Here is a 15,255-nt window from a genome sequence, read left to right as displayed (position 1 = left end):
ATGTTTTAGTAGGGGGTTGGATTTCCTTTCATATTTGTATTGCCTTCCTTACATCTGGGGAACCTAAGTTCCTCCTAGCTTGACCTACTTCTCCAGGCACTCCCCAGCTTAATGAATCTTGCTTATCATTGCAAGATGGATTTTCCTAAAATGCTTCTCCTTTCCCAAATCTTTAATGGTCCCTGCTTCATAAAAGCTAAACCTTAGATTTACATTTAGGGCCTCAGTGGTGTTGACCTTAGCCTATCTTTTGAACCATTATTTCCCACCACTCACCTTCCTAACTACTCAGTTCAGACAAAGTGGTCGATTTTTCTCCATACCCTCAATGCATCTTGGGCTTTCCTGTCTCAGAATTTTTAAAAAAGATTTTATTTATTTATTTGAGAGAGAGAGAGAGCATGAGGAGCTGGGAGTGAGCAGCAGAGGGAGAGGGAGAAGCAGACTCCCCACTGAGCAGAGAGCCTGATGTGGGGCTCGATGCCAGGACTGAGTCAGCCGGGCACCCCTACTGTCTTAGAATTCTTAACCATCCACTTCCTTTAGTCTCAACAAGTTGTCTTCAATTTTTTACACTCCTCCAAATCCTCAAAGATTCATCCAAATCCTTCCCTGCTCCAGGGGCCCATGTGGTCCTCTTCTAAACTATGTGTGACACTCTGTCAATCTCACTACTTTCTTCTCTAATCAAGTCAATCTTCAACCCAATAGCATTGTTGTCTGGAGCTGTTTTTCATCTCTTCAGTGGTGTTGTGTTTTTGCCTTTATTTAATTGAATTTAAATAAAATAAAAAAAGAAGAAAGCCAGGCCATTATTTGTTTGTTTTTGTTTTAAAATTCTAGCGTAGTTAACATACAATGTTACATTAGTTTCAGGTGTACAGTATAGTGACTCAGCAGTTCCATATATCACTCCGTGTTCTTTAGGACAAGTGCCCTCCTTCATCCTCATCATCTGTTTCACCCATCCCCCACCCACCTGGTAACCATCAATTTGTTCTCTAGAGTCAAGAATCTATCGGCTTAAAAAAAAAAAAGAATCTATCGGTTTGTTTCTCTCCCTTTCTCTTTCTTTCTTTCTTTCTTTCTTTCTTTCTTTCTTTCTTTCTTTCTTTTTCTTTCTTTCTTTCTTTCTCTCTCTCTTTCTTTCTTCTTTCTTTCTTTCTTTCTTCTCTATCTTTGCTTATTTGTTTTGTTTCTTAAATTCCACATATGAGTGAAATCATATGGTATTTTTTTTCTCTGACTTATTTCACCTAGCATCATACTCTCTGGCTCTATCCATGTTGTTGCAAGTGGCAAGATTTCTTTCTTTTTGATGACTGAGTAATATTCCACTATATATATGTATATATGAGATAGATCTATATACCTATATCTATATATATAGTGGAATATATATGATAGATAGATAGATAGATAGATAGAAGATAGATAGATAGAAGAAAGAAAGAAAGAAAGAAAGAAAGAAAGAAAGAAATGATGGACACTTAGGCTGCTTCCATAATTTGGCTATTATGAATAATGCTGTTATAAACATAGGGGTGCATGTATGTATCCCTTTGAATTAAGTGTTTTTGTATTTTGGGGATAAATATCCAGTAGTGTGATTACTGGATTATAAGGTAGTTCTGTTTATGGAGGAACCTCCATACTGTTCTCCACAGTGGCTGCACCAGTTTGCATTTGCACCAACAGTGCAGAAGGGTTCCTTTTTCTCCACGTTCTCACCAACCCTTGTTGTTTCTTGTGTTTTTGATTTTAGCCATTCTGACAGGCATGAGGTGATATCTCATTGTAGTTTTGATTTGCATTTCCCTGATTATGGGTGATGATGAGCATCTTTTCATATGTCTGTTGGCCATCTAGATGTCTTCTCTGGAGAAATGTCTGTTCATGTTCTCGGCCCATTTTTTAATTGGATTATTGGGTTTTTTTAAAAAAGATTTTATTAATTTATTTGAGAAAGAGAGAGAGCATAAGCGACATAGCAGGGCAGAGGAAGAGGGAGAAGTAGACTCCTGCTGAACAGGGAGCCCCATGTGGGGCTCAATCCCAGGACTCTGAGACCATAACCTGAGTGGAAGGCAGGTGCTTAACCGACTGAGCCACCCAGGTGCCCTGGATTATTTCTACTTTTAGTTTCTAGGCCATTGTTCTATGAATTGTAAGATGTAACATTTTCTTTCTTTTCTTCTTTTAGCTATACTTCCCATTGCCTCTAGCTGTTGCACTGAGGTTTCACATCATATCTCCAGAAGGCTTCTGGAGAGAGTGAATATATGTCGCATCCAGAGAGCTGATGGGGATTGTGACTTGGCTGCTGTCATGTGAGTGCTCTTCAGCAGGGAGGTCTAAACTCGTCCAGTGATCATTTCTTGGCCTGCGAGCAATAGATTGGGAAGTCTTTGCCTCGTATGCAGCATACAAATAATCAGTCAAACAAGGGAGGGGAGAGCAAATATTCCACCTTTCTGGCCCCAGGCTCCTTGGAGTAAGCACACAGTCTCTCAGGACTGGCATGTGCAGAGCCCCACGCTAGCCTCTGCCACCCTGCACAGCAGTGCTGTGATTCAGGATAAATACCTTCAGTCTATTGGACAATGTGTATGACTTTCCTAAGCAAAAGTAGGGGCATTCTGAGTGAAAAACAAAACAAAAATAAAAACAAGTGTCTCTGTTCTGTTTTGTGGCTTTAACTATAGCTTTTTCCAGGCAAGTTTATGGGTTGCTGTCATTTTTTACTCTCTGAATTCATCAGGACTGTATACAAGGTTCAAACAGAAGTATAGAGATGTCTGTACCTGTCACATGCAATCAAGCACAAATGCCCATCTTTGCTCTTGATTCTGGGTTGTTGGCTCGTGGTGAACCCTTCCACGCTTACCTCTGGCTCACTTATTAAAAATTTCAGATTTCTATGTTCTTCATGTCCCCATGGAAACTAACTTCTGAAATGCATTGGTATTTAGCAAATCTGGATTCTGACAACAATGCTGTGAGGAAGGCATAAATTATCTCCATGTCACACAAGGTAAAGCTGTGCCTAAGGCATACAGAGTTAACCTGGTGACATGTAGCTAGAGAATGGCAGAGATGGGATGTGAACAAGGTCTCTTTGTTCAGAACACCATACACTGTATATACTTCAGAGCTCTCTCAAAAGTGATGATGGGACCAACCATAAAGTATTCTCCCCAAACTTCATGTGTCTGGCACATTCAAGTCATAAGGACACTGTATTAGGCATCTCCCTGGTGGACTGGTTTTAACACCACTTATGGCCCCAGGGGATGCTAATGAGCCATTTGGTATCCCCTTCTCTGGGCTGCTGATAAGCCCATTGCTTATGCCTGAGTTCCTGAGTCACTGAGAAGCCTCTTTATTTATTCAATGAATTCAACAAATAGTTATTGATTAATGTTTAAGTACCAAGCACCATTCTATCCTCAGCTTGTGTTGGGTATGCAGCAGCAACAAAATAGACTGCCCTCCTAGACTCTCCAGGCAACTCTATTCAGCTGGGTCCTGCAGACCATTCTCTGAGATTTAAGATACATTTTTTCCTCTTTCAGAGGGATCGGTCTATTACCCAACTCTGAGCCACACTGCTCCAAGACAAGATTCTTACAAATTCAGAGGAAGAGTTTGTAAGACAACCGTTGACAGATTTCCTTCAGGTCAGGGGGCTGTTTTTCCTGAAATTTGTGGGTCTGATTGTATGAGCATTTTTTGGAGCGAAGGTTCATAGATTTTGTAAGCTCCAAAAGGATCTTAGATACGATATAGTTTAAAAAATCACACTGAGGAGGGAAGTACCTGGATGGCTCAGTTGGTTAAGCGTCTGACTCTAGATTTTGACTCAGGTCATGATCTCAGAGTCATGAGATCAAGCCCCACATCAGCGTGGAGCCTGCTTGAGATTCTCTCTCCCTCCCTCTCTGCTCCCTGATCCCCTGCCCGTGCTCTCTCTTTTAAAAATAATCACACTTGAGGTTAGATGTGCAGAGAAAGATAATTCTGGCTCGAGCTTCTAATGAGCATGAGTGTCTATGTGGCAGGAGGGTAAGGATTGAGGACTCTCAGCTTCTCCTCAGATCCTGTCACCACACTAGATCCATTCCCTTCCATGGTTTAGTCACTGGGAACCAGTGTTTCCTAAAGCAATACAGGGAAAACTTACTAGTGAGGTACCTAATGAGGGGTGCTCCAAGTTCCCAACTTCTTTCAAAAACTCCTTTAGTACATGGCCAAGATTCTAACAGACTTTTATTTAATCTGAATAAATTGTGCTGGTAATAGTTGGAGAGTGAAAAATCCGTAGGCAGTTCATGGATAGACAGTACTCTGGAAAATTGAAAACATTTCAATATTTGAGTCAGATCTACCCACCTGCCTTTCTGGCTACTCTCAGAAATACCAAATTCTCAACCGTCACTTCTGCCTCATTGACATACGTCACCTCAGAATATGGAAGCCTCCATAAGGAATCCCATGGGACTCCCTGGAAAGCATGGGGAAAGAAGCAGAAGAAATTTCTGTATATAAGAGTAAGAGTAGTTCATGGGAATTAGTAGGAGATGCCATTGGTAACAGGATTTTCAGGAAAAAAAATTTGGAGATAAGAAAGTATGAGAGATCTAAAAAGATATAGAAACAGAAGTGATGTAAGTTCTCATTTTGATAAGGGAAAATATGATTTAAAAAACATGACTTTTCATTTTAAAAAGCACTTGATTTTAATTAAAGAGAAGTACAGGTTTGTAAATTGGCCTGCTGTGCTATAAGACAGCTGAAAAATAGACTAGTTATGACCTCATCTCAAGTAAGGTGAAATTTGACCAGGTAGTATTTTTTTTTAAGATTTTATTCATTTATTCATGAGAGACACACACACAGAGAGAGAGAGAGAGAGAGAGAGGAACACAGGCAAAGGGAGAAGCAGGCTCCACACAGGGAGCCCGACATGGGACTTGATCCCAGGACTCCAGGATCACACCCTGGGCCAAAGGCAGGCGCCAAACCGCTGCGCCACCCAGGGATCCCTAAAATGTGGTTCCTTAACTTTGAGTACGTAAGTTTGAGACAAATATTTTATTTTACTTTTTAAATTTTATTTTTTCATGAGAGACACACATAGAGAAAGGCAGAGACACAGGCCAAGGGAGAAGCAGGCTCCATGCAGGGAGCCTGACGTGGGACTTGATCCCGGGTCTCCAGGATCACATCCTGGGCCAAAAGCGGCACTAAACCGCTGAGCCGCTGAGCCACCCGGGCTGCCCGAGACAAATATTTTATTTTATTTTTTTTTAAATTTATGATAGTCACACAGAGAGAGAGAGAGAGGCAGAGACATAGGCAGAGGGAGAAGCAGGCTCCACGCACCGGGAGCCCGACGTGGGATTCGATCCCGGGTCTCCAGGATCGCGCCCTGGGCCAAAGGCAGGCGCTAAACCACTGCACCACCCAGGGATCCTGAGACAAATATTTTAAATGCAGAAAACACTGCAAGTGTTGGCAATATAACTCCCCAAAGCATGTGTTATGAATCACAAGTAACAAATGTAAATGAGTTTCTAGTGAACTCACTAGATTTCTTTCTTTTTCCTTTCCTGCCTAGAACAGGTCTGTTGTTTCACACCCTGTAGATGATCATTGTAACTTTTCTCTGAGAGGAGGGTTTGCTTGTTTAAACCCATCCACAGCAGCTTCATTAAAGAGCTTCTGGCTGTTTCTTGGCATAAACACAGTACAAAGTTGTTTATCTTGGGCAGAGGGCTGAGGTTTTGGAAGCACACAGATATCTGTTGGGACGAAAACTTGGAGTTATTAAATAAAGTTATCTGGGAAGCTTGAGCATTTTTTCAAAAGTGATTGTTACGGGACTGTTGTGCTTAGGGGAAGGGGCAATGAAATCAGGTAAAGGGAACAGTTACAGGTGGCAGGGCCACCCCTGTAGGTCTGTCGGACCCTCTCTAGCTTCTTTCTTTTGGGCAAAAGAATCAGGATCAACCTTATGGTTTCTTAGAGCCTGAACTCTCCACCAAGAAATACACAACGGGCTGAGTCAGGGCCCTGCAGAATAGGAGGGAGGAGGGGGGGGGAGGGGGGGAGAGGAGAGAGTGTGGAATAGGCTACCCCTTGTCTAACATTATCTCATCTCATCTCTCTTTTTAAGACTTTATTTATTTATTCGAGAGAGAGAGAGAGAGAGAGAGTACAGGAGCAGGGGAGAGGGAGAGAGCAGGGGAGAGTGACACAGATGCAGGACTCGATCCCAGGACCCTGCAATCATGACCTGATCCCAAGGCAGACGTTTAACTGACTGAGCCACCCAGGCACCCACCTCATCTCCTTTTATTATGATGAGAGAATGCACAGGGGTTACCAGTGCAGGCTTAAGTAGCCTTTAAACTTTAAGATTTTAAAACATCGGGCAGCCCGGGTGGCTTAGCAGTTTAGTACCGCCTTCAGCCCAGGGTGTGATCCTGGAGACCCGGGATCGAGTCCCACGTCGGGCTCCTTGCATGGAGCCTGCTTCTCCCTCTGCCTGTGTTTCTGCTTCTCTCTATGTGTCTCTCATGAATAAATAAATAAAAATCTTTAAAAAAAAAGATTTTAAAACATCACAGCATCTTGGATTTGGAGGCTGTGTTCTGGTAGCTGATATTTTCCCCTTGTATTACATTGAGAAGTCAAGGCCCCACTAGGCTGCATCCCTAGGGCTGTGCACCTCCTGGGTCCTCTGTCCGCCCTGCCCCACTGGGGGCTCACCTTCAGCTCCTGCACCAGTGCCCTCCCTGAAGCTCCCCACTCACTCCTCACAGAACGAGAGTTGAGGGCTAGTTCCCTCCTGTGAGCCTTGTGGGCCTACCTGGATGTCAGTGGAGCCTTTGCCACTGGTGTCTGCTTGGATGCCTGCTGACACCACAGGGGAAGGAGAGAGTTTGAGTCCTTTGGGAAGGAGAGGAGCTTCAACTCTTTTCTGTTTCTTCCCCTTCAGAGTCCTACAGCAGGTTCTCTCCTGTACTGGCCAAAGCAAACCAACTGGCCACAGTGACAGGGAGCTTTCCTTTAGAAGACCTCTGGGTGTAATACAGGCTGAGAACGGATTGTCCTCCTATCACGAAGCCTCACTGCTTTCAAATTAATATTCCACATGCTGGCTTTATGATGCTTATGACACAGGCCTTTGCCAGCTTTTGCTTTCATTGCAGGAGTCCCCACGCTGGCTGCTATTCCTCTTGGCTCACCTGGAGAAACCAGCAACCTGCTCTCTGTCCCCCCGGAAGGGGGCCAGGGGACTCATTTTCCCCACACACAGAACTGTTGTCTACGCAGAGCCTGCAGGATCCCCGAGATTTAAGAAGAGCTAGATGGCACCTGAGGGCAAATTAAAAGTCACAATATTTTTGGTAAAAAAGCTCTTTCAGTTACTAGAAATCGTGAATGCTGCTTTATGGTTCTCCTACCCCGAGGTCAAAATTTAAAACATGGAAACATTGGAGATGGGGTATGAACCTGTAGTATGTTGCAATGTTATCAAACACCTAGAATATTTTAGTTGTTTCATTTTTTAAAAAGCCAGGCTTTCTTTTTCTTTTTCTTTCTTTCTTTCTTTTTTTTTTTTTTAAGATTTTACCCAGGTGCCCCAAGATTTTATCTTTCTTTATTTGAGATAGAAAGTATGAGGAGGGGGGCAGGGGGCAAAGAGAGAGGGAGAAAGTCCAGTGCGGGGCTGGATCCCAGGACCTCGGACCACCACTCAAGCCGAAGGCAGGTGCTTCACCACCTGAGCCACCCAGGTGCCCCCAGACTGTTTCTATTTTGAACAATCTTCACTTCATATCTGTACCTCATTACTGAATTCCTACAGCAAGCCAGGCCTTTTCAGGACAATTCCAGACTATCCCTCCCTCAAGGGGCATAGCATCACAGGACAAGGAGAAATTTTGAATGAAAATTCATACAAAAGACAGCATAAGCTACGAACCAAAAGAGAGGGAATGCTGACAGACTGCAAGTGAAAGCAGGGCATGTAGCTGAGGGAATCTAGAAAAACTTTAGAGTAGACCTTCCAGGTGGGCCATGAGGCGTGAACTGCTTTTGTGGATGAAGCTCCTGGTCAGGAAGGACTGTTGTATTCACTTGGCTTCTCTCCTTTCCCTCACTCTTTGCTTCCTCCTCCTCCTCCTTTCCCTCATCCCCCCCACCCAAGCTGCCATCCCAGGAGCTGTGGGGGAGCGAAGACTCCAGCTGGTGGTCCACGGCTGTAGGAGGCGGTCTTGAAACTAAACGTGGCAACTGCCTGAGTCACGGAGTTTTTCCTTGGATTTTCTGCCACTGATTTGTCCATCTTCCCTCCTCCACAGCCTTCACGTCAGGCGCAGAAGACTCTGTGTCAGCCCGCACAGTCATGTTATTAAGCAGTGGATGAAAGAACAAGCGGCCAAGAAAAACACCAAAGGCAACATTTGCCACAAGAAACAGGCTGACAAGAGGAAAAGTAAAGGGGCACATCAGGAGAAACCAGAAATCCACAGCCATAAAAGTCCTTATTAACACGCTTACAAAGGAATCTACACAGACAGTTCCTCAAGTTAAACTTGGCCATGGTTGCTTATAAAGCTATCCTGTGAATGCTCCTTATGGGAGTCAACAGGGCAAAACAAAATAGATGTTCTAAAAGGAACGGTTATACAGGATGCAAATGTAGCCTATAATATGCTCATCTGAAAATGAAATGCGAAGACAACACTTATCTTCGTATCATATTTTAAGAGCAGCATACAGATACCATTTCTCCAACATTTTGGTATGAAGGGTTGCAAACCGACAGAGAAGTTGAAAGATTGGTACAATGAACACTTGTATACCTTTCACCTAGATTAATAATTGTTAATATCTTGCCACATTTGTTTTCTCTCTCCTCTCTTTGTGGGAGGTGCATGTGAATAAAACATTTTATATATAAATACATTTTTTTTTTGCTAAACTGACAATAAATTGCAAATGTCACAATACTTCACTTCTCATTCTGTTTTTTTAGTGTTATAACTTGACATCCCCAAGAATAAAGACCTTTGATATATAATCACATTATCAGGTTTATACCTAAAAAATTAACAGTTGTGTCTCATATATTTTATGAGATAGACACACACACACACACACACACACACACACACATATATCTCATCTCCAAAATAATCTCTTGTTATGCAGGGAGTACAGTTCTTTCCATTCATACATGAGCTCAGTAGTTGCTTCCTTAACTGCAAAGGCAATCACATTAGTTCAGTAGCACCTGAGAACAGCTTTGAGTTAGGGGTATGTGTGTTATACCCCACATAAGAATGCTGTGTGGGGCTGTTCAAAACAAAACAAAACAACACAGCCTTTTTCCACAGTGTATTTTTGTGAATGAGAGTTGGCATGTCAAATACATCCTCTAGAAAAATAATTAGTGTAATAATAGTCTTAATATTTGTTTTCTGAAGTTGATACTGTGGGTTATTTTTGTGAACAGCCTGATGTTTGGGACCCTTTTTTCTCAAACAAGTCCTTATTAAACCAGGAATCTGAAGACAAAAATTATATATGGGATGAATTGTTAAATTGCACATAATTGCATATAATTATATGCATATAATTGTTTAAATTTTCCCCAACTATTTTCAGAGTGTAATTTTATATAGTTCTTTTAATCAATCAAGGTTCACATATTACAATTAATTGTTATATTTCTTTCTTTCTTTTTTTTAATTTCTTTAGTATCTTTTACTTAAGAAAATCCATTGGCTTTTTTTCTCTTCTTTCTTCCCGTGGCATAGACTTCTTAAAAAAGGGTCTAGAGCAGAATCTATTCCACATTCTGGGTTTGCCTGTTTCCTTATGACCACATTCAGGTTTAACAGTTTTGATTAAGAATGCTTTCTAGGTGAATGTGTATATTCCTATTGCATTATTTAGAGTTTGTAAACATTGGAGTTCATTTTCTACAAAGAAAAGTTTGAGCTGAATATCACCTTAATATCACATCCAATTTGAGTAACTACTGTCATTTGGATTGATCAGCTCTGATGCTGAAAAAACAAAAGTCTGCTCAGGAAGCCATCTGCCTCCCACAGTGAGTGCACAAGGGAGGGATCCAGAGTTGGATATGTGGGGTGATTTTAGGCTCTCCTAGAAAGGAGCCTGCATCTTTTAACTCCTGGCCCATCTTTTCCACACCTTGTGGGTGGATCCTGTTGCATGGCTTGTCTTTTGGGGTCCTTATGGTCCACAGAAGCTTCCATATGCAGAGTAAGACCTAGTTTTCTTTCTTTTTTTTTTTAAAAAAAAGATCTTATTTATTTATTCACGAGAGACAGAGAGAGAGAGGGGCAGAGACATAGGCAGAGAGAGAAGCAGCCTCCATGCAGGGAGCCTGATGTGGGACTGGATTCCAGGACTCCAGGATCATGCCCTGGGGCTGAAGGCAGCCGCTCAACCACTGAGCCACCAGGCATCCCAAGACCTAGTTTTCGTAAGCAGCTATCAGATGGCAGGAACACAGTGTCCATGTTGCCAGGTGTCAGATGTCTTGTGCCTCCCTGCTGGCCAATTCCAACCAGTGGTGTTGCCAGGCTGACTTGGAGGTGATAATAGGCAGCATGGAAGTGCTGAGCTTGATGTAGGTTCAAATATCATCAAATGGCCTAATTCCCTTCATTGACACTAACTTGTATGTGATTTATTTATTCTGACCAACAATCCTGTGAGCTTTGTATTAATATTTCTACTTTATGGATAAGGATATCTGAAGCTCAGAGAGGTAAAATGACTTGCCCAGGGTCCCACAGGAAGTGGCAGAGACAGGCTTTGTATCCAGGTCTCCAGACCCTCCCCAGTTCTGGCAGCCCCAGCAGTGGATTCTAAAAGATGTAGATGAGGAGGTGGGGTGGAGGGAGAGGAATTCAGGTAAAGATCTGTGCACCTGGTGCTTTACAAAGGGCTAGAGGATGCCAGCGGTTGGTTTTACTTGGAAGTCTAGTATTAAAACATGCTGCTGCTTGCATTGCTGGTGATAGTGACAATAACCACCTTCACAGATTAAAACAGGCCCCAACCTGATTTTATAGAGTTTCACATTCTTAGGCAGTGGAGGAAATTGCACACTATTTGTAAGTTTTGTTTTGCAAAATCTCCCTCACAGGAGGTTTTCTTTTCAACTTAAAGACAGATTTTTTAAACAAAACAAAACAACACAGCATTTTCCCACTCTGTTGTGCCCAAGATTGCGAATCCAAGAAACCACCAAGGAGCCAAAACCGATGCAAGTACACGAGGGTTTATTTACAAGCTTGAGCTTGGGTCCAAATATACTCCATACAGCAGAGCAGGGGCTTGGACCCCGAAGTGGGTTACAGCTGGGGTTTTTATGGGCTGGTCTAGGGGATTTTTAGAAGGGGTGGAGGAATTTTTTCCATTCCAATATGGGGGAAAGGGTAGGGGAGTTTCTTAAGATCTGATGTGGGATTCCCTGCCTAGGACACTCCGCAGTTTTTCCTGTAAAGTTCAGCTCTTATTCCCAGGGGCCTAAGATGGCTGTACTTGTGCTAATGGCTAAAGTTGAGGTGGAATGGCCTTAATTTTTCTTGGCCTCCACATTTTCCCCTCTCAGAGGAACCTAAGGAAGGACCCAATCATGGGTCCAGGTTGGTCTCAGAGTGAGCCAGTGGGAATGATTAAACCATGATTCAAACCAACCTTGTTGCTGTTCTCGCTCCCGTTTATGTCTAGCCAAACCTTTTCTGACTTTTGCCGTAGATTCCCGGACTATTCCTGAGTGGTCAGTAAAGAAGCAACACTCCTCATTTGGGACAGCACATAGCCCCCCTTGCTTGCAAAAGCCTCTCTATAGTTAAAGGTGCTCCCATCTTTTTAGACCTTAAAAGACTTTAAAAGCAAGGCAGAATTGGGTGCACATTTTTAAATGGTTAATGGGGATTGGTTCTGGCACAAAGAGGACAGAGCATAAGCAACATTAGTGGGGTAAGTGAGAACTGCACAGTCTTAGCTTTAGGGGATTGTCCTTGTCTGGTTGGCCTTTCCATCCTTGAGAATGGCGGCGTGTGGGTCAGCTGGCCGGACGTGGGTGTAGTGGACCCAGGGAGTAATCCCGTCGACCTTGAGAGCCATGGGAGTGGTCAGGATCACAATGTAGGGTCCCTTCCAGCGAGGTTGAAGTGTCTGGTGTTGGTATCTCCACACGTACACCCAGTCACCTGGCCGGTATGGATGGGGGCCCGGGGGTGGCCCAGGCTCGTAGAGGGCCCTCAGCTTAGGCCACACCTGCTCATGGGTTCTTTGTAACATTTGGAGGGAGAAAAGGAGTTGGTGATCATCAAATTCAGCAAGCACCTCAGGTTTTAAATTGGGGATAACAGGTGGAGGAAGACCGAACATGATCTCGTAGGGAGTCAGTCCCATCTTATATAGGGAGTTCCTCACCCTATATAGGGCAAAGGGGAGGAGAGTCACCCAGGCCCCGCCAGTCTCCAGGGCTAATTTAGTTAAGGTCTCCTTTAATGTTCTGTTCATCCTCTACCTGTCCTGAGCTCTGGGGCCTATATGCACAATGTAATTTCCAATCTGCCCCAAGTACTAGTGCCACTCCCCGTGTTACTTTAGAGACGAATCCTGGGCCGTTGTCTGACCCAATTCTAACAGGAAAACCATACCTCGGTAAGATGTCTTCCAGCAGTTTCTTGGTCACGGTCTGTGCTGTTTCATGTTTGGTGGGAAATGCCTCTGTCCATCCTGAAAAAGTATCTACAAACACTAGTAAATACTTGTACCCGTATTGTCCAGGCTTTACCTCAGTGAAGTCCACTTCCCAGTAGGCTCCTGGGCGGTCCCCCCGGAGCCAGGTGCCCGGGTTAGATCCATGGGCGGTGACATTAATTAACTGGAATGCGTGGCAGCTCTTTGCTCAAGAGTCTTTAATAGTGATCTTTGCATGTCGTATGAGGTCTTCCATCTTCCTTGTTCCCATGTGAGTGCTCCGATGCATTTTGGATAGGACTCGCCGTCCTAGTTCCTCTGGCAGGATGATGCTGGAGTCTGCGGCCCGCCACCAGCCACGCAAGCATTGGGTCATAGGCAAGGGTTTTATCCATTGTAAGTCAGTGTCAGCATAGTTGGGGGTGCCAGGCAGGGTCGGTGCCCCCGGATCAGGCAGTGTGGTTGTTAAAACCTGGGTCACCGTAAGGGCCGCCTCCTTAGCTTCTGAGTCGGCTAGCCGGGTTCCCCTGGCTACTGGTGTGTCTGCTCTCTGGTGTCCCAGACAGTGGATGATGGCTGGGGCCTTGGGCAGCCAGAGGGCCCTCAGGAGTTCAAGAATCTCCGTTTTGTTTTTAACAGTCTTTCCCTCTGCTGCCAGAAGCCCTCTCTCTCTGTAAAGGGCTCCGTGGATGTGAGCGGTGGAGAAGGCGCACCTGCTGTGGGTGTAGATGTTGATTCGTTCACCTTCTCCCATGGTCAGCGCCTTGGTCAGGGCCATCAGTTCTGCCCGTTGAGCCGACGTTCCAGCAGCCAATGGCTCTGCCCAGATGGTCCCCATCTCCGTGGTTACGGCTGCCCCCGCATCTCTGATTCCTTCTTGGACAAAACTGCTGCTCTTATCAAGAGCAGACCAACAAATCAAGGAAACTTTTGAACAGAAAGTAGACTTTTAATCTTATACTCTTGTACTTTAAAATCCATTTACTTCGATCTTAGTCTGTCTTGGCCACATCTAAAATTCCTTTCCAAGGATTTCCCTTCACAACACTTTTACACCTTTCTCTGCATTCAGAATTTTCCAGTCAGTCTCATTTGGGACAAAATTACTTTCTTTTACCTTGAACAAGAATATATTCCCGTTCCTTACATTTTTCTTACATATCTCCTTTTCTACATACAGAGTTGCTTTCTTTATCAGTCATCAGTCTTATTTTAGCAGAGTTTTTCTATTCTTAGGAACCTTAGTCTCCAGTGAAAACTAAGGAGTAACCGATTTTTGAACACCAGAACTCTTTTTTTTTTTTGAACACCAGAACTCTTTAGACAGCAAATTTATGAAACAGTTAAGTACAAAGCATGTTCACCAACAGATTCAAATAAACGTTTCAGCACTTTTTCCTGTTTGGAAAAGACCTAGATGTCCGATAAATTTAATTCCATTTATCATCAAAGTGTAACTAAGGTTTCAGGTTACCAAGGACTTTGAAAGGTATCTTAACAATTACTTATGAAAACTTGGAAACAGACAACCATCATTTTAGCCATTTTTTTTTTACTAACAAATTGCAGAAAGATAACAGAGTTTATGTGACCTTCAGTAAACCTCAATAGAATAAAAGTTTCAGGTCTAGTAGTGATAATTTTCAAGACCTATTTATGTCCCATCTGGATCCATTTAAAGTCAATCAATTTGCTCCCCATCGTCAATTTTTATCTGAGACACTGGTGGGGGAATCTGGAGGGGGCAGCGTTAAGTAATTGGTGGTCTTCTTGCTATTTGTCTTCTTTTTTTTTAAATATTTTATTTATTTATTCCCAATAGAGACACAGCTAGAGAGAGAGAGGCAGAGACACAGGCAGAGGGAGAAGCAGGCTCCACGCAGGGAGCCTGACGTGGGACTCCATCCTAGGTCTCCAGGATCACGCCCTGGGCTGCAGGCGGCGCTAAACCGCCGCGCCACCGGGGCTGCCCTCTTCTTGCTATTTGTCTTCTAAATTCAGGACAAGCACCTGAATTGGGTGCCCCTCCTTGTTTAGGATATTTGCTCCTTCGGGGTGAAAGCAAATTTGTGCCCCCATCTTGGTGAGCAAATCCCGACCTAACAACGGATAGGGACACTCAGGGATGACCATGAAGGAGTGGGATACCCGGTCTATGCCGAGATCCACAGTTCTTTGGGTAGTCCATGAGTACTGTTTGGTGCCCATGGCCCTTTGCATCCATGAAGTCTTGCTTGCCAATTTCCCTTGGGGTTGTAATAAAACCGAATGTTGTGCCCCAGTGTCCACTAGGAATTCAACGGGTTGCCCCTATACTCTGAGAGTTACCCTGGGCTCGGGGAGGGGTCCCAAACCCCAACTCCCCTAGTTGTCCAGGTCCTCCATCTCCAAGATCTTGGCAGGGGCCTTAGGTCTTTTGTTAAGACAGTCTTTCACCCAGTGGCCCCCTTCCTTGCAATGGGCACATTGGTTTTTGTTCAGTTTAGG

General features: G+C 43.8%; 1 protein-coding gene across 1 annotated transcript in view; it reads left to right on the top strand.

The window, feature by feature from the left end:
• CCL28 (C-C motif chemokine ligand 28) overlaps positions 1-8,969 on the top strand; it is a 31,017-nt gene extending 22,048 nt beyond the window's left edge. The window contains exons 2-3 of the mRNA XM_055325489.1: positions 2,204-2,330; positions 8,373-8,969. Of these exons, the coding sequence (XP_055181464.1) occupies positions 2,204-2,330; positions 8,373-8,562 (317 nt within the window). The 3' untranslated portion in view covers positions 8,563-8,969. The remainder of the gene's footprint in view (positions 1-2,203; positions 2,331-8,372) is intronic.
• Positions 8,970-15,255: the final 6,286 nt, after the last annotated feature.

Source organism: Nyctereutes procyonoides, unplaced genomic scaffold, assembly GCF_905146905.1.
Source record: "Nyctereutes procyonoides isolate TBG_1078 unplaced genomic scaffold, NYPRO_anot_genome, whole genome shotgun sequence".
Lineage (NCBI taxonomy): Eukaryota > Metazoa > Chordata > Mammalia > Carnivora > Canidae > Nyctereutes > Nyctereutes procyonoides.
Note: the sequence above shows the minus strand (reverse complement) of the source record. Positions and strands in the feature narration are given on the sequence as shown.